General features: G+C 55.3%; 1 protein-coding gene across 1 annotated transcript; it reads right to left on the reverse strand.

The window, feature by feature from the left end:
- Positions 1-373: 373 nt before the first annotated feature.
- PYM1 (PYM homolog 1, exon junction complex associated factor) lies at positions 374-9328 on the reverse strand. The gene is made up of 4 exons (XM_061576706.1): positions 9125-9328; positions 6943-7036; positions 2799-3099; positions 374-1309 (listed from the first exon to the last, which is right to left on the reverse strand). The coding sequence occupies exons 1-4, from the start codon at positions 9153-9155 to the stop codon at positions 1070-1072; spliced, it is 666 nt and encodes a 221-aa protein (XP_061432690.1). The 5' UTR covers positions 9156-9328; the 3' UTR covers positions 374-1069.
- Positions 9329-19320: the final 9992 nt, after the last annotated feature.

Raw genomic sequence — 19320 nt, forward strand, 5'->3', positions numbered from 1 at the left:
CTCGCACCTGTGCACCTTTCACCTCACCCCTCTGCACGCAATGTCACGCGTGAACTCCGCGGAGATCGGTGGCAATCGACAAAGGCGACGGTGATGTTGATCCTGTACGAGAAAACTCATTATTAAACAATGGTGCTGTTTACCAACACCGCCGAGTCTGCGTTTGTGACCATCGCTCAGGCGCCAATTCTCGCGGCATCGCTCCGTCAAGAGCCCAAATGACTTCCTGGTCAAATGAGCACCGAGACGGCGGCGCTTACCTCCTATTGAGAGCCCTCCGTGTACGTGTGTGTGTGCACAAGTACGTGCAGGAGCGTGCGTGCGTGCGCAGCCGTGTGTTTACAATTGAAAGGGCCGGAGGAATCCGCAGAGGTAAAACACAGCGGGGCGTGGCTGCCTCCCTTTATTTCTCGACGAGCAGCGGCGACCGAGACAGCCTTCAGCGCATCGCGACGAGGTGGGCCGGCTGCCGACCGAGGAGCGGCGCGGCGGCCCGTTCGGGAGACCGTGTGGTCAAGGAGGGGGGGGGGGCTCCGTGGGGGGCGGCGAGGACGATCGGCAGCAGCGGTCAACCGGTGGGTGGACCGGTCGACCGAGGTCGCAATCGGCGTCTTTCGTCACGATCGGTTACGCGAGAAGTTTCCAAAACCGCGGCTGACCCCCCCCCGCTTCCCCAACACGCTGCCTTCCGAAATGCTGGAAACCTCCACGCCATCCCCCCCCCCCGCCCCCACCCCGCCAAGCCACAACCGCACGGCGCGATGAGCTCAACGACGACGACCTCGTCAAGTGCCGCCCCCGTCGCCCCTCAGTCCAGCGGCGGACGCGATGCGACCGAGTGGAGCGATGATCGGACCGTGATTCGGCTTACTCGAGTAATCGCACGTGTCGTGGGGCTGTCGACCGAGCACGTGAAGGGCCCCCGGCCGGTGGAAACGCGACGCCGAGACGAGCGGCAGGAGGAGAGCGGGAGAACCGTGGCGGACAAAGGTGAAATAAAGTAAAAAAACAAGAAAAAAACGCGACTCTCCAGAGACAACGGATCCGGACTTTCTTCCGCCTGGCAGAGTTACTCCAGCGATGCCAGCTCCTGTTCCAACGCGGACTTCCGGGCCAGCTTTTCCTGCTGTTCCTTGCTGGGCTGGAGCAACTCCCCGCACTGGATCTTCTGCTCCAGTTCCTCGATCTGTCTCAATTTCTTCTTCAGATTTTTGATTCGTTTCGCCAAATCCGAGGCGCCCGCCGCGTGGGGCTCCTCGGTGGAGGCGGGTGCCACCGCTTTCCGCTCCTCGCCCGGGTCTCCAGCATCCTGACGAAGACGGGAGGGAGGGCGCGCACACGAGGTCCTTTTAAGCGCGGACGTGGAAGCGGCAGCAAAAAAACTAAAACCCCTCCCTAGGTCTCAAGACTCCCATTGGGGAGGGGGCCCTGCTAGGTTTAAGGAGAAAAGCGACGACCGCAATGAGTTTAATTTGGGGAAAATTCAGACCGTGGTGCCGGCAACCAGAGGTCGCAAACGGGTTTTGATTCCTTACCCGTACCCGGCCGCACCAGAGTCGCAAACCGGTACCCGTACCCGGCCGTACCCGTACCTGGCCGGGTACGGGTAGGGTACGGGCATCGGGTACCTGATTGCGACCTCTGGGATGAAGCCATGTTGCAGGCGCGGGTGGGTTGATTCTAGGAACTTGAATTGTGAGAAGAGACAAGACGTTGGGAAATGAGTGACAAACAGTTACTCACCAGTGACTCACGGCCTACCCGTACCCGTACCCGGCCGCACCAGGGTCGCAAATGGGTAGGGTACGGGTATCGGGTACCCGGTTGCGACCTTTGCCGGCAACACAATGGCCGGCCCCTCTTTTAAAGACGTCACGGGACCTTTTAACATCCACCGTGAGTGGAGGAGGCGGCGCCGAGTGTGTTGTGGTTAATTCCACGCCGCGGTGTTAACCAGGGTGGCCCGCGGAAAACAAACTGCAAACTTCTACCGCTCGACCTCGCGCAGAAAGTAATGTTCATCACACGACAGTCAAACCGGAAGTTTTAAATATCAGAGCAGGAATTTAGCCAATGTGTGTGTGGCACAACCAAAATCAAACGCGACGCTCTTTTATCGCGCGGTCACTGGTGACCGTACTGAGACCGGAAATTCGCTACACTTGAGCGCTCATGTTAGTCATAAGTAATATTTTTAAAAAATGTTTTAAAACTCGCTTTAATGTAGCGTACTAGTAATGGCAGAACTCCACGACTCCAGGAAGTGGCCCCGAAGCTTGCCATAACGTAAGGGACCGTGGCCAATTACAGCCAACGTCAGTTGAGCGTGGACAATTAGACCCAAGCCGAAACATAACATATAAAATATCTTTTTCAAAAAAATATAATTTTTTTTTTATGATACAATATAGTATTGTCATCAGTATGACATAAGTATACCAAGTTTGCAGTCGATAGCACATTAGAAAGTGGGTTAAAATTGAGTTATAAGATTTGAGGACAACAACAACAGACAGAATGAGTTAATAAAAAGCACGTAAAAAAATCAGCCAATGCGAGTTCATGGGAACTCTGTGCGGGTCCATGGGTGTCACCATCCACTCGCTACACTTGAGAACCCGGTTTCACCACAGGCGGCCGACACCCGCACTCGAACCCAGCGTCTCAGCGGCACCGGCTCAGCACCGCCGTGACTGCCGAGCCACCCGGCCACCTCGGCTCTCTCTGTGGTTTAACGGTAGAGCCGGCGAGCGGGAGCGACTAGGAATGGTGGTTGCGGTAGTTGCGGTGGAGCTCACCCGTTCGGCGATGCTGCTCCTGTGCAGAGCCTCGCTCAAGGCCGCGGTGTCATCGTCCCCACCGCTGTCGTGGGCAACGTCGTTCTCATCGTGCTCACCGCCGCCCTCGTGGGGCTCCTGCTGCTGCTTGCGCTTCTCTTTGCGTCGAAGGTTCTTCTTGGCGGTTTTGGAAAGCGCGGCGCCGCTGGACTGGTCGCCCTCCTGCTGCGATTTCTGCTTCAGTTCGTCGGCGGCAGCGACAGAGAGTCCCGGCGGCAGGCTCGGCTTGCTCTTGTAGAACTTCACGTACTTGTTCTCGTAGCTGTGCGGTGCCAATGACAAAGCAGCCACGCAGTCGTGCGGTCAGTCAGTCACTCCTTCAACAACACCAAGGAGCACACATATGTAATGCGAGCAAGCATTGAGGGGGGCGGAGTCTGGGTCACATGAGGAGAGGGAGGAGTTAGGGTCACGTGGGGGAGCGGATTTAGGGAGAGAACCGGAAGGGGATCGGGAGTTGAGACTGAGTGAAACGGGAGGAGGCCACGCTGGGCAGTACGGGGAGGGTGGCGCGATCGCCACGCGGTGGGAGATGTCGACACCGTCAGCCATTGGTGTCAGGGCGCAGAGGGCTAGCGGGCTGTGGAAGGCTTTGCCGTGAGCGAGGAGGAGCAGTGTGGCTGGAGAGCGCAGCAGCAGGGTGGCTGCAGGGCGGAGCAGCAGTGAGGCTGCAGAGCGGAGCAGCAGTGTGGCTGCAGGGTGGAGCAGCAGTGAGGCTGCAGAACGGAGCAGCAGTGTGGCTGCAGAACGGAGCAGCAGTGAGGCTGCAGAATGGAGCAGCAGTGTGGCTGCAGAGCGGAGCAGCAGTGTGGCTGCAGAGCGGAGCAGCAGTGAGGCTGCAGAGCGTAGCAGCAGTGTGGCTGCAGAGCGGAGCAGCAGTGTGGCTGCAGAGCGGAGCAGCAGTGAGGCTGCAGAGCGTAGCAGCAGTGAGGCTGCAGAGCGGAGCAGCAGTGAGGCTGCAGAGCGGAGCAGCAGTGAGGCTGCAGAGCGTAGCAGCAGTGAGGCTGCAGAGCGTAGCAGCAGTGTGGCTGCAGAGCGGAGCAGCAGTGAGGCTGCAGAACGGAGCAGCAGTGAGGCTGCAGAGCGGAGCAGCAGTGTGGCTGCAGAGCGTAGCAGCAGTGAGGCTGCAGAACGGAGCAGCAGTGAGGCTGCAGAGCGGAGCAGCAGTGAGGCTGCAGAGCGGAGCAGCAGTGAGGCTGCAGAGCGGAGCAGCAGTGTGGCTGCAGAGCGTAGCAGCAGTGAGGCTGCAGAACGGAGCAGCAGTGAGGCTGCAGAGCGGAGCAGCAGTGAGGCTGCAGAGCGTAGCAGCAGTGAGGCTGCAGAGCGTAGCAGCAGTGAGGCAGCAGAACGGAGCGGCAGTGTGGCTGCAGGGCGGAGCAGCAGTGAGGCTGTGGAGTGATCGTCGGAGGAGACGCGGGCCTGAGCGAGGACGCCGTGTGAGCGAGATTTATACGAACCCAAATAAAGGACAACGGAGATCGACACTGAGAAAGAGTCCTTTATTACACATGTACAGTAAAAGCTTGGATTGCGAGTAACATGGTCTGCGAGCGTTTTGCAAGACGAGCAATTTTTTTTTATTAATTTTTATTTGATAAACGAGCGAGTTCTTGCAATACACGTAGTACGTGATCACGCTTTGTCTGCCGAGCGTCACGTGATCATAACGAGTGCTTTGGATTACAAACACATTTCTGGAATGAATTATGCTCGCAATCCAAGGTTTTACTGTATAGGATTACTCAGGGCTGCGATAACGCGGCACGTAGCTATCAGCTGACGCTACGGGGGATACAACTGGAGGAGAAGCGGGAAGAGAGAGGCGGGGCGAGGAAGAGAGCGGGAGTCGCGGGGAGAGAGAGGTGCATGGAGATGGCCGTGTGGAGCCAAGCCGGAGCGAGAAATAAAGAGGGTAACATACTTTTTGATTTAAAGCTTTCGTGACTGCAGGGATTCATATTCTTGGTTCTTTCGGTAAAGTCACGTAGAAGGGAAATAATAAAAATATTAAACAATACAAATTCTCACGACGTTTCGACTGCAACACAAGCAATCATCATCAGGTGTAAATCCACAGCAAAGAAAATTGCTGTGGATTTCACACCTGATGATGATTGCTTGTGGCAACACATAGGATGGACGTTTTGATGATGATTGCTTGTGTTGCCGTCGAAACGTCGTGAGAATTTTTATTGTTTTATATATTTATATTTTATTATTTCCCTTCTACGTGACTTTATCGAAAGAACCAACAATAGGGTTGATACTTGTGGATTTCATTACACAGACTGTACTCCTGCCTCCCGTATCTGCCCCCACGCATTATGTGCAGGTGGATTGTCTTGATGATTTATTCACGATAAAAGTGTTTTTGTTGTTGCGTTAGATCGTGCACATGTAAATGTATTGTTAAACCCGCCACCACCCAACACTGCCAACCAGGAAGAGCTTGTCACCTAAACACAATGTGCCAATTAGTTACTACTATCATTTCCTGCCTAAAATATTTAAAATTCACTAATACATAAGATGGACTTTTAATTTATGTTTTACAATAATGTCTAAGTGTATTGTATTACATTGCTCTGTTTTTACTTTTTCATCTTTTCTTGTTTCATTGTATGTAATGGCAGAGATTAGGGATTAATAAAGTACAACCATAACCACAATCATATAAACAGAAATCTATTTTACAGCAATATATTGGGGGGGACATTTTGAGCATATTTTAATATTGGGGGGGGATGTGTTCCCCCTAATATTATAATTACGGGCTTGGAGTAAATCCACAACATTTCCAACCTTTATTACGACTAATATAATAACAATAATATATGGTGGCGAAAGCCTACGTGTGAACTGATCATTCATCTTCTTGGTTCTTTCGGTAAAGTCACGTAGAAGGGAAATAATAAAATAATAAAAATAAAACATAATAAAATATTTATTTTATTTTATTATTTCCCTTCTACGTGACTTTACCAAAAGAACCAAGAAGATGAATCCCTGCAGTCACGAAAGCTTTAAATCGAAACTTGATCATTTATTGTTACTTATTTGTCTCACAATGATGCTCACGATAATTATTCTGTGTTGTTTTTTATAGTCATGCGTCTACTAGCAAAGGGCCCTGCTTATAAACAGCTGGCAGCTCATCAGCGTTGGCTCAGCAAGCCTCACTTCTGTTGAGACACTGAATATCAAAACGGCCCACAGTTTGCTTGTTCTGAACCCATGCTGCTGAAATTGACTCCCAGAAGGCCGAGCAACTGATGGGATACGTAGACATTTAATTTCTTTCATTTGCTAAGAAAGGATATGGGAAGATGGCGAACGATCAAATATATAATCTGACCGATAACACTGGTCAACAAAAAAAAAAATCTGGCCTGGACTTTTGCAGCCGTTTTAGACTATTTTCAGGGTGCTGATTCCAAATCTGGTCTCAGATTTAATTTCTCTATCACATCTCATTTTATGCTATCGGCATACCCCATTTTCATGGATTTTACCCGAAATTAACTCTGTCACTTATGATTGCAAGTTGCTGCGAGTCAGTGACTGCATTAGTGTTAAAATACGGTGCTGTATTTTTAGGATAGTGTGTTTAAAATATAGTTTTATGTAGATATCCACATTTATTTAATATTTTTTTTCTGCAGTTTTTATTGAAAATGCAATATTTGATATCTCAAAAAACTGATGGGATAGACAAAAACTGATGCCAGATTTGGAATCAGCACCCCAAAATAACCTTTAACCCGTTGGAATACCTTATGCCAGAAAAAGTATGTTGACCAGTGTAATAGAAACACAGAATTCATTCGAAACTCTTACAAAGCAGTGCAACCCAATCATCAGGGACAGCTAGTGACGTATGGGACGTTAGCAATGGCTAGCGATGGTTTGCTATGGTTTGCGATGGTTCGTGATGGTTAGTAATGACTAGCAATAGCTAGCAATGGTTAGAAATGACTTGCAATGGCTCACGATGGCTTCGGATGGTTAGCAATGACTAGCGATGGTTAACAATGGCTAGCGATGTTAAGCGATAGTTACCGATGATTAGCGATGGCTAGCGACGGTTAGCGATGTTGGAACTCACACGGGAACTTCCTCCGGTGGCACGTAGCCCTCCTTCACCCTCCGCGGTTTCCTCCACGTCCCGTCGGCGCGGCGCGACGCGGGGATAAACTTCCCTGCGGAGAGACAGAGAGAGAGAGCACGCCAGCGCTGACGTTTCGCAAACAGGCGGACAAGCGGGCGAAATCGCCTCACTCACAAATCCATGCCATCGTCGGCCACACGGCAGAGGTTGCAAACGGGTTTTGATTCCTTACCCGTACCCGGCCGCACCAGGGTACATGTACCAGTACCCTACCCGATACCCGTACCCGGTAGGGTACGGGGGTAGGGTACGGGTACGGGCACCCGATTGTGACCTCTGGGATGAAGCCATGTTGCAGGCGCGGGTGGGTTGATTCTAGGAACTTGAATTGTGAGAAGAGACAAGACGTTGGGAAATGAGTGACAAACGGTGACTCACCAGTGACTCACGGCCTACCCGTACCCGGCCGCACCAGGGTCGCAAACGGGTACCCGATACCCGGCTGGGTAGCCGGGTATCGGGTAGGGTACGGGTATCGGGTACCCGGTTGCGACCTCTGCCACACGGCCTCCCCTGCTGGGAGTGCATCATTTCAGCGGCGTTGGGCTCAACACCAGCAGGGCTCGGCACCGGTTTCCACATTCAGGGTCTCAGCAGCAGCAGCGTCAGGCTCGCTTGAACCAAAGCTGACCAACTTCCAGGACAACTCTCCACACGTCTGGGGGGCAACGTGGAGGAGTAGACCAAACGCCCCGAACCCCCCTCTCCTCGCGCCCACCCCAACCTTAGAGCTCCCTCTGGTGGAGGCCCCTTCAGACAGCAACGGCGTGCGCGGCACTTGCGGGGCTGTGCCTCTACCCAGGCCCCAAGAAGTGATTCCGGAGGGAACTCCTCACCGTCGGTCTTGAGGGGGGCACGGGGCGAGGAGGGGGGGGGGGCAAGGGGCACAGAACGAGGTGGGGGGGGGGGGCACGGGGCGAGGAGGGGGGGGGGGGCACGGGGCGAGGGGGGGGGCAAGGGGCACAGAACGAGGTGGGGGGGGGGGGCATGGGGCGAGGTGGGGGATATGGGGCGAGGTGGGGGGGCACGGGGCGAGGTGGGGGGGACGAGGGGGGCACGGGGCGAGGTGGGGGGAGCGAGGGGGGCACAGAACGTGGGGGGGGGGGCACGGGGCGAGGAGAGGGGGCACAGAGCGAGGGGGGGCACGGGACGAGCGCACGAGGCGAGGGCACGGGGCTAGGAGGGGAGGGGCACAGGGCTAGGAGGGCACGGGGCGAGCAAGGGGGGCACGGGGCGAGGTGGGGGGGCGAGGGGGGCACAGGGCGAGGTAGGGGGGGGCACAGGGCTAGGAGGGGGGGGGGGCACGGGGCTAGGAGGGCACGGGGCGAGCAAGGGGGGCACGGGGCGAGCGAGTTGGGGGGGCGAGGGGGGCACAGGGCGAGGTGGGGGGGGGCGAGGGGGGCACAGGGCGAGTTGGGGGGGGGGGGCGAGGGGGGCACAGGGCGAGTTGGGGGGGGCGAGGGGGGCACGGGGCGAGGTGGGGGGGGGCACAGGGCGAGTTGGGGGGGGGCGAGGGGGGCACAGGGCGAGGGGGGGCGCACGGGACACGGGGGGGGGGCGAGACCCCCACCTCACCTCGGGAGCTGAAGCAGGCCCACGGGTTGTACTGTATTTCTATGCTTCCCGCTCACACTGCCAAGCGCGGTGAAGTGATGGTCAAACGAGCCCGTCGGGACCGACACGGCGTGTGGAGCAGTGGTTTGACGCAAAACTCCCTAAACTAAACCGCACACGTCGTGTGTTAAGACATTATAAAGCCCCCCCTTTACTGGCTAAACCCTACTAATGTCTAATTTCACCCAGAAAAGGGGGTCCCACGTTGTTTTAACTCGGGGTCCCGTACCCCTTCCACACGGACCCCACCGGCGGCCCAGGGAGCGACTCCCCCGGCCAAGCCGAGCAGGAAAGTGCCGGGGCCCGAGTGCGGCCTAGCTCCAAACCGACCCGCGCACAACAGAATCTCGCATCCCCAGACCCCCTAAGGGGGTCCCCGACTCAAGCGTGGGGCCCTGGGGGTTCCAGGGTCCCCTTGGCGGGTCCCCTTGGCGGGTCCCCTTGGCGGGTCCCCTTGGCGGGTCCCCTTGGCGGGTCCCCCTCGCCCCCCAGCGGGATAACTCACCAGCATCGCTCTCCTCGTAATTCGCGGCCATGAGCGCCCGGAGCGACCCGGAACGGGAAAAGGAGGGCAGCCAATCCCGGTGCCAAACAGGGACCCCCTTTCTCTCCTGCAGGGGTCCCTGTTCCTTCAGCCTGGACCCCCTTTCTCTCCTGAAGGGGTCCCTGTTCCCTCAGCTAGAGACCCCCTTTTCTCCTGTTCCCTCAGCCTAGACCCCCTTTCTCTCCTGCAGGGGTCCCTGTTCACTCAGCCTGGACCCCCTTTCTCTCCTGCAGGGGTCTCTGTTCACTCAGCCTGGACCCCTTTCTCTCCTGCAGGGGTCTCTGTTCACTCAGCCTGGACCCCCTTTCTCTCCTGCAGGGGTCTCTGTTCACTCAGCCTGGACCCCCTTTCTCTCCTGCAGGGGTCTCTGTTCACTCAGCCTGGACCCCCTTTCTCTCCTGCAGGGGTCTCTGTTCCCTCAGCCTGGACCCCCTTCTCTCCTGTTCCCTCAGCCAGAGACCCCCTTTCTCTCCTGCAGGGGTCCCTGTTCCCTCAGCCTGGACCCCCTTTTCTCCTGTTCACTCAGCCTGGACCCCCTTTCTCCCCTGCAGGGGTCTCTGTTCCCTCAGCCAGAGACCCGCTTTCTCTCCTGCAGGGGTCCATGTTCCCTCAGTCAGGACCCCCTTTCTCTCCTGCAGGGGTCTCTGTTCCCTCAGCCAGAGACCCGCTTTCTCCCCTGCAGGGGTCTCTGTTCCCTCAGCCAGAGACCCGCTTTCTCTCCTGCAGGGGTCCATGTTCCCTCAGTCAGGACCCCCTTTCTCTCCTGCAGGGGTCTCTGTTCCCTCAGCCAGAGACCCGCTTTCTCCCCTGCAGGGGTCTCTGTTCCCTCAGCCAGAGACCCCCTTTCTCTCCTGCAGGGGTCTCTGTTCCCTCAGCCAGAGACCCCCTTTCTCTCCTGCAGGGGTCCCTGTTCACTCAGTCAGGACCCCCTTTCTCCCCTGCAGGGGTCTCTGTTCCCTCAGACACGACCCCCTTTCTCTCCTGCAGGGGTCCCTGTTCACTCAGGACCCCCTTTCTCCCCTGCAGGGGTCTCTGTTCCCTCAGACACGACCCCCTTTCTCCCCTGCAGGGGTCTCTGTTCCCTCAGACACGACCCCCTTTCTCTCCTGCAGGGGTCCCTGTTCACTCAGTCAGGACCCCCTTTCTCCCCTGCAGGGGTCTCTGTTCCCTCAGACACGACCCCCTTTCTCTCCTGCAGGGGTCCCTGTTCACTCAGTCAGGACCCCCTTTCTCTCCTGCAGGGGTCTTTGTTCCCTCAGACACGACCCCCTTTCTCCCCTGCAGGGGTCTCTGTTCCCTCAGCCTGGACCCCCTTTTCTCCTGTTCCCTCAGCCAGAGACCCCCTTTCTCTCCTGCAGGGGTCCCTGTTCCCTCAGCCTGGACCCCCTTTCTCCCCTGCAGGGGTCTCTGTTCCCTCAGCCAGAGACCCCCTTTCTCTCCTGCAGGGGTCTCTGTCCCTCAGCCAGAGACCCCTCTCGTTCCCTCAGCAGAGACCCCCTTTCTCTCCTGCAGGGGTCCCTGTTCCCTCAACCTGGACCCCCTTTTCTCCTGTTCCCTCAGCCAGAGACCCCCTTTCTCTCCTGCAGGGGTCCCTGTTCACTCAGCCTGGACCCCCTTTTCTCCTGTTCCCTCAGCCAGAGACCCCCTTTCTCTCCTGCAGGGGTCCCTGTTTCCTCAGCCTGGACCCCCTTTCTCCCCTGCAGGGGTCTCTGTTCCCTCAGCCAGAGACCCCCTTTCTCTCCTGCAGGGGTCCCTGTTCCCTCAGCCAGAGACCCCCTTTCTCTCCTGCAGGGGTCCCTGTTCCCTCAGCCTGGACCCCCTTTCTCCCCTGCAGGGGTCTCTGTTCCCTCAGCCAGAGACCCCCTTTCTCTCCTGCAGGGGTCTCTGTTCCCTCAGCCAGAGACCCCCTTTCTCTCCTGCAGGGGTCTCTGTTCCCTCAGCCAGAGACCCCCTTTCTCTCCTGCAGGGGTCTCTGTTCCCTCAGCCAGAGACCCCCTTTCTCTCCTGTTCCCTCAGCCAGAGACCCCCTTTCTCTCCTGCAGGGGTCCCTGTTCCCTCAACCTGGACCCCCTTTTCTCCTGTTCCCTCAGCCAGGGCCCCCTTTCTCCCCTGAAGGGGTCCCTCAGTCAAGGCCCCAGCTACCCCCGTGGGTATCATTGCTATGGAGGTGGAGACACTGGGGATGGAGCCGACATTGCTGGGAAAGGATCTATTTGTTTCTATTTCTTAATTTCTTACATTTCACCTGGAAACACCAGAGCCTCGCATGTTCGTGTTTTTGTTCTGGTCGCTTTATAAACGTTATTGCTGTAACTTGTGTTTGCTTTGTCTGTTGGGAGCCAGCTCAACACTTGCGTAACGGGCCCTAAAGGGCCGTCCATAAATGACGTCACGCACCTAGGGGGGGAGGGGGGGGGGTGAGACATTTGTGACGATGTGTGACGAGGGGGGGGGGGTTTAGAAATGTGACGTCACATCAAAATGCGCAACTTTAAATAAATATAGACAACACGTTCTACTTAATTAAATAGACTTTTTTAATAAATGTTTTCTCCTACAACATCAGAGTGCAGCGCCGCATTAAATACGCACTACAATGACAATAGTTTAAAGCGATTTGAAGCATGTTTATATATTTTTTGGGGGGGGGCAGAGCTTTGTGACGTCATATTTGAGGGGGGGGGGGTCTGACTTTTGTGACGCCGTGTGACGAAGGGGGGGGGGGGTCAAAAATCGTCCAAAATCGCGTGACGTCATTTATGGACGGCCCCTTATACAAAGATCAAGGCACCAAACGTGATGCTTTGGCCGGGGCAGTCGCGTTGGGTTCGTAATTCCAACGTTTCGTTGTTCCCCCGTGAGGCTTTTGCGAAGATCGTAACTTTGTCCCACGTTTCTTTAAACCAGTGGTTCTTAAACTGGGGGTGCGAGACGGAGCCAGATTTCGTTTTAGAAGGTAAATCGTCGAAAATACTATTTAAGCACGGGCACGTAAGTACAACTACTTTGTTTCATCAAACCTATGTGTTTATTAACGTTCCACTTTGTTTTTACCATTGAGAACCAAAGGAGTTGCAAGGTTGCAGTGAAGGGTTAAGAACCACTGACTAAAAATGTTCCGTAAGGAGGCGGGGCTACCCAGCCAGTGGGCGGAGCTACCTGGGCAGGGGGCGGAGCTACCTGCGCGGTGGGCGGAGCTACCTGCGCAATGGGCGCAGCTTACCTGGGTAGTGGGCGGAGCTACCTGGGTAGTGGGCGGAGCTACCTGGGCAGTGGGCGGAGCTACAAGAGCAGTGGACGGAGCTACGTGGGGAGGGGGCGGAGCTACAAGCGCAGTGGGCGGAGCTACGTGGGGAGGGGGCGGAGCTACAAGAGCAGTGGACGGAGCTACCTGGGCAGTGGGCGGTGCTACAAGCGCAGTGGGCGGAGCTACAAGCGCAGTGGGCGGAGCTACGTGGGGAGAGGGCGGAGCTACAAGACCAGTGGGCGGAGCTACATAACCAGTGGGTGGAGCTACATGACCAGTGGGCGGAGCTACAAGCGCAGTGGGCGGAGCTACAAGCGCAGTGGGCGGAGCTACAAGACCAGTGGGCGGAGCTACAAGCGCAGTGGGCGGAGCTACATGGCCAGTGGGCGGAGCTACAAGCGCAGTGGGCGGAGCTACAAGCGCAGTGGGCGGAGCTACATGGCCAGTGGGCGGAGCTACAAGCGCAGTGGGCGGAGCTACAAGCGCAGTGGGCGGAGCTACAAGCGCAGTGGGCGGAGCCAGCGTCAGGCAGGGCCAGGCCAGGCACACGCATCTCACTTACATGCATCCTCTCCACGCCGTGGCGTTGTTCGTCCATACTTCACCTCGCTGGTCAGTGCGGGTTGATGCAGAGCGGTGGAGCAGCAGTACCAGTGCAATGGATTTCAACGTAGCCCCGCGGCAGCCTATAACACCTGTTATGCATCCAAGCGCGAGCCAGGCTCCAACCTGCTTAACTTCCAAGGTTTCACCAGAGTCACATAAAATGTTGCACATCCAATCAGCCACACAACCTTCTCGAGGTGCATAAGTTCAGCAGCATTAAATTTCGATGTAAAGCTTTCGTGACTGCAGGGATTCATCTTCTTGGTTCTTTCTCCCCGACAGACCTGGTCTTCATCTGATGACGGCTGCTTGCGTTGTGGCCGAAACGTCGTGAGAATTATTTTATGTTTTATTTTATTATTTTTATTGTTTCAGCAGCATTGGTTCAACACGAGCAAAACTGGACTACCGGTTTCAATATCCAGTGTCTCATCAGCAGTCAGTCTTTGCTGGAACCCCTTTGTTGGTGAACTGCCAGATGTGTGAGATGCGGGTCTTAGTTTAACACGAAACTATCATTACAGAATAATGAGTGAGCAGCGTTGTGGAGAATATAAGCAACAGATATCAAAGTTACTTATATTCCTTGAAACTGTTATGATTGCTTTGTAAATAACTAAATCTATATTATTTTAAAACCCCGAGGCACTATTCGGCTCTTGAGTTGCTTTGGCTCGCAGCATTCGCTCACTTTAAATGTGCCTTGCGCAGCCGCTTCGCGTGTGTGTCCTTGTATGTGTGTGTGGTTGTGTGTGTGTGTGCTGTGATATCCAGTGTCTCCAGCCCCCCACCTCCTCTGCTCCCCTCCTCCTCCACCCCCAGGGGAATCGCTCCCTCCCCAGTGACGGACACGCGTGGGGAGCGGTGGTGTAGCGGTTAGCGCTACGCTGCGACACGGGTTCGATTCACGCTCACGGCCAACACCAGTGACGATTATCTGAACCCGTCCCGGGCCTCCCCTAGGTCGACTCGGCCTCAAATGAGTACCTGGTGCGGTGTGTAAACATCGCCACCGGGGAGACAAAGGCGGTCGGGCGTGGTGCTGGCCACCCACCCCCTCGTGTACCGTTACGGCCTTCATGGGTGCTCGCTAACAGCACTTGCCCCTACAGTCTGTTAAGGCTACACGGGGGATCTTTATCTTTGTGTGCTGTGATATCAGTGTCTCCAGCGTCCACCCCCCCCCCCCCTCTGCTCCCCCCTCCTCCACCCCAGGGGAGTCGCTCCCTCCCCAGTGACGGACACGCGCAGGTTCCCGTCTATACACGGGCATCTCAAGGCAACCGCGCCACCTGATACCCCGGGGACTATATTTGACTCCGTGATGCCTCAAGACAATGTCTATAATTACAACTCGCTCCGCACTCCATCGCGCACTCTGCTGCCCCACACCCTCTCCCCCCTCTGCCCCCCCCCTCCGCCCCGCTTATTCTGCCCCCCACGATGCGTCGTATCATGCACAGACCCCCCCCACACACACACACACACTGCCCCCCACGCACTCGCCAAAGTGAAAGCCACACTTTGGAAATGTTGGGTAGGGCTTGCTATTGTAATTTCAATTATTGCTCTATGTATAGGCTCGACTCCCTCCCCCTCCCCCCCTATAAGAATGTGGAATTTCCACCAACGGGAGATGAGAACCGCCTCGATTCTAGATTTGAAGTTTTCGTGACTGCAAGGATTAATACTCTTAGTTCTTTCGGTAAAGTCACGTAGGTAAAAAATTCAATTGAAATTAATAAAAAAATAAAAAAATAAAAATCACGACGTTTCGGAGGCAACACAAGTCTCCGTCATCAGGTGGGACCGTCACGGCCAGATTTGCTGCATCAAGTATTTAAAGGTTGCGTCATCAGCAGCATCAGCATCATCAGCAGCATCAAGTGATGCAGCAAATCTGGCTGTGACGGTCCCACCTGATGACGGAGACTTGTGTTGCCTCCGAAACGTCGTGATTTTTATTTTATTAATTTTAATTTCATTTTTTACCTACGTGACTTTACCGAAAGAACTAAGAGTATGAACCGCCTCGATGTCCATTGAACAGAAAATCACTCGGCCGTCAACTTTCGTAATTTTTTGGCGACGAAATTCACTTGAAAAGAGGAACGCATGGGTTGCCTGTGGTTGCTGGGTAGACTGACCCACGCTGTGTTCGACCACTACACCACAGGTGACGCGACTCACAAACTCACTCAACCGCCTACTCGCTCACTCGCTCGCTCACTCACCCATCGACTCACCCACCACTCTCTCCGCTTCTTCGCTCACGCTGCACCACGGTGGAATTCCCTCCCGACGTCTCTTCCCCACCCCCCCTCCTCCCTCCACCACCAAGTTCTCAACAACAATAAACTTGCTCCATTCTCTTGCTACGACTTTGATAGTGCTCTTTTGTTGCTGGCCGCTTTGGCGCGTTGGGCCTTCACGTCTGCGCTCAGACGAAAGCTTGTGTTGCCTCCGAAACGTCGTGATTTTTATTTTATTTTTATTGAACTTTTATTAATTGTAAAAAAAAATGTACCTACGTGACTTTACCGAAAAAACCTAAGAATAAGACACGCAGTGTATCAGTTGCGCTCAGATACCGACTGCTGACTCTGCCACGAAGCCTTATGCGTGCGGTATTTAAAGGTTGCGTCATCATCAGCATCAGCAGCATCATCAGCAGCAGCGCTTGTGTCGCCTCGTCGAATGTAGAAACCACGCGGACTCGCAAATAGCGAGACGCAGACGCGGTGCAGCAGCTCTTTCTCCTACGTCAGCAGTCTTCCTGCTGTGTTTGTTTCGCACCTGATGACGTTTGCTTGTGTTGCGATCGAAACGTCGAGATCTTTTATTTTTTTTTCTACCTGCGTGACTTTACCGAAAGAACCAAATAGTATGGAGTGCTCTTGCCAATGGAACATTTGGGTAATGCAGCAGCAGCAGCAGCAACATCATTTGTTTCATAAGCATGCATCGGCTGACCGAGACCCGATCGATGACCCACAAACGCGGCTGCGTGATATTGTTCTGGAAAGCCCATGGTCTGATGGACTGATTGATACCTTGAGGTGGTCCTGGGTGGTAGCAGAGAAATGTATGTTGCTTGTGCGCAGTTTTTTATCCAAAGTATCAAAAAAAACATTTGTTGGAGGAGTCTTATTAGACGCATCTTCACACGACACCCACGGTAGCCGCGCCTGCTTCTAAGTCCTACAACTTTGCTCCGTCTCCCACCTTGTCAAGGCTCCCACCTCCCACGAACCTCGCACCCACTGCCCATCTCACACCCATCTCCCACTGAACTCCCACCCACTGCCCATCTCACACCTCCCACCATCTCCCACCCACCTCCCATCTCATACCCCCCACCCACGTCAAATCTCCCACCTCCCACGAACCTCCCACCCACTGCCCATCTCACACCCATCTCCCACTGAACTCCCACCCACTGCCCATCTCACACCTCCCACCATCTCCCACCCACCTCCCATCTCATACCCCCCACCCACGTCAAATCTCCCACCTCCCACCCACTTCTAATTTCACATCTCCCACATACTTCGCATCTTCCACCCATCTCCCTCTGACCTCCCGCCGATCTCCCACCCATCTCCCACCTCCCATCTCGCACCCACATCCCATCTCCCATCTCGCACCCACCTCCCCCGTCTCTCATCCACCACCCACATCCCTGGACATGCCACCAACGTTCCTGGAAGGGTCCGCCGCGGCATTGATGTCATCGTGACTGGATTTACGGATTCCTCGCCCTGACCAAGACACGTGGGGAGCGGTGGCGCAGCGGTTAGCGCACCGAGAGATGAATTCCCGACAAGCCAAGTTCCACGACGAATATCAGTGGGCTAGTGACACCTGGACCGGTCCTGTACCTCTCTTAGGTCGGTTCAGCCTAAAATGAGTACAATACTTGGCGCGCTGTGCAAACGTGTGGTATTGTGCTGCGACTTGAATGCCTTAATAGGTGCTCGCTGACAGTGATGCAATTTTCCAACCGGCACCTGCACAATGAACTAATTGCATCGCTCCATCTCCTCAAAGTACGCGCTCTCAAACGCATTCCATTCCTTTGCTGTTGCTCCCGTTCTATGTCAGAGGCTGCTGTTAACACGCTTTGTCTATTCAATGTCGGACGCATTCAATTGTAAGCGATGATAGCGGACTGAATGGGCAATCACGTGCGCTGAAATGAAACTCGCTGAACGCGAATTGTTTTCCCAGGGGTCTGATGAAACCGCAGACGTTTGAATAATAAGATTGTGTATTCTTCGTCATCATCATCATCATCATCATCAATCAATCACGGCGTGGTTATGTACCCTACGCATGCAGTCAGTGTAATCTCGAATCATTGACTCATCGTCGGTAACCGTTTTGAAAATCGAAACCCATAGTCAAAAAAACAGGAATTGTTCCCTTAACGAACCAGCGGTGTCTAAATCGGCCTCGGTGGAGGAGGCTCGTGAAGGACGCTACTGGGCAGTCGGAGACAGTCGCCATCCAGCAATAACGGAGGGCAGAGGAGCGACGCTCACAACAGAGAGCGGAGCGCCGGGCGGCTAAAACGCAGCGAGTTGGCGCAGTGGGGAGCACAGGCGGTGCGTCTGCCAGTCGTGCCATGCAGTCAACCCATGGCACCACCCGTGACCCTCTGCCAGGGAGCATCCGACACTGCACGGTGCACAGAGTCTAGCACAACCGCCGTGGCGACATCACCACCGCTTAGTGGCGAATGACGGCTGTTGTTGTTGTGCATATTATGGAATGACGTCCCTTGTAACCTAGTGGCAGTGCCTTAAGCCGATATAATCTGTATAATCCAAGCCTGCCTCCGATAGCAGCGTTCCGTTCAAATATCGAGTGAGCGTTTGGCCACTCAAACGCCACCTGCGGAGGTCCACGGATTTACGATGCGTTGCGCGTTCGCTGCGTGTCCGCAGACAGCCCCACTACCCCCCTTGCAAAACGAAACGTCCCGTCGCATGGGACCTTCCAAGTGCATCGTCAAACAATGATGTGAAGGACAACGGTCGCGTTCGGCAGTTAAGAGATACGTGGAGGAGAGAGGAAATTACATAGAAAACAGGGGGAACATAGACATAGAGGAGGGATAGGGGGTACAGAGAGAGGGGGGGTAGAGAGAGGGGGTACAGAGAGAGGGAAGGAGTAAGAAGGAGGAAAGCAGAGCTTAAAATCTTTCGTGAAATCTTTCATTTACAAAGGAAGGGGGGGGGCACATAAAGCAAAGCATTGGAGAAAACAACGAAATGATGAACGAAGCAAAGTGCCGACTACACCGAGCATCTTCTTGTTTCCTCTGATCGTAAAAAAGGAGAGAAGCGAGGAGAGGAAGGCGAGGCAACGCAACTAGGAGAGACAACGAGAGGGTAAGGACAGAGAAGGAGGGAGGCAAAGGGGAGAGGGCAGGAGAGATAATAAAGGTGACGAGAGTGGAGAAAGGAGTGACTAAGTGAGGTGAGGATACGAGGAGAGAGAGAAGGAGACGCGAGGTAGGGAGGCGATAACAGGGGGAGGAGAGGAGACACGGGGGGGAGGAGGAGGAGGAGAGGGGACAGAGGAGGAGGCACGCGAAGGAGCGAAGATGAGCGTGGACAGGAGCTGAGAAGAGACGGGAGAAGATCAGCAGAGAGGCGCGGAGATAGGAGAGTGGGATAGAGTGGGACTGGGACAGAGTCGGATAGAGTGGGACAGAGAGGAGGAGGTGGAGAGAACGAGGCAGGCGAGCGGCAACCCGCTCGAGTTGACTCTCTCGTTACGCAGACATCGACATCAGGAACCGCGGGCGCTCTCAAGTGCGCAGTGAGGGGACAGGGGACCGTGCAAAGGGGTCCGGAGAGAATGGAGTCTCTGGGGACGGTTGCTCGGGGTCTGCGGGGCACGAGGTCTGGGGAAGGGGGGGGGGTGCCCAGCGGGGGCTCGTTCCGAGGTTATTTCTGGAGGCTCTGCGATGGGGCTGATCTCATTCGCTCGCTACGCGTTGGCACCAGGTGCCGTCCCTGCTCCCCCTCCCTGCTCCCCCTTCCTGCTCCCCCTCCCTGCTCCCCCTCCCTGCTACCCCCTGCTTCCCCCTGCTCCCTCTCTCTCTCTTGCTTCCCCCGACCTCGTGGCTCCGTGCGAGCGCACAGGGCGCGCGCGAACAAACACTCGGAAACTTCATCGGCGCAACGAAGCGGTCACTCGCGAACCGCGGTGGATGTCCGCGTCTCGTGATAGGATCCGAATATTGACGCTGGGAATCTCCGCCGGAGATGTCAACCGCGGAGCTCCAATATAC

This window comes from Lethenteron reissneri, chromosome 61 (genome assembly GCF_015708825.2).
Source record: "Lethenteron reissneri isolate LAM-NWPU_2019-01 chromosome 61, ASM1570882v1, whole genome shotgun sequence".
NCBI lineage: Eukaryota > Metazoa > Chordata > Hyperoartia > Petromyzontiformes > Petromyzontidae > Lethenteron > Lethenteron reissneri.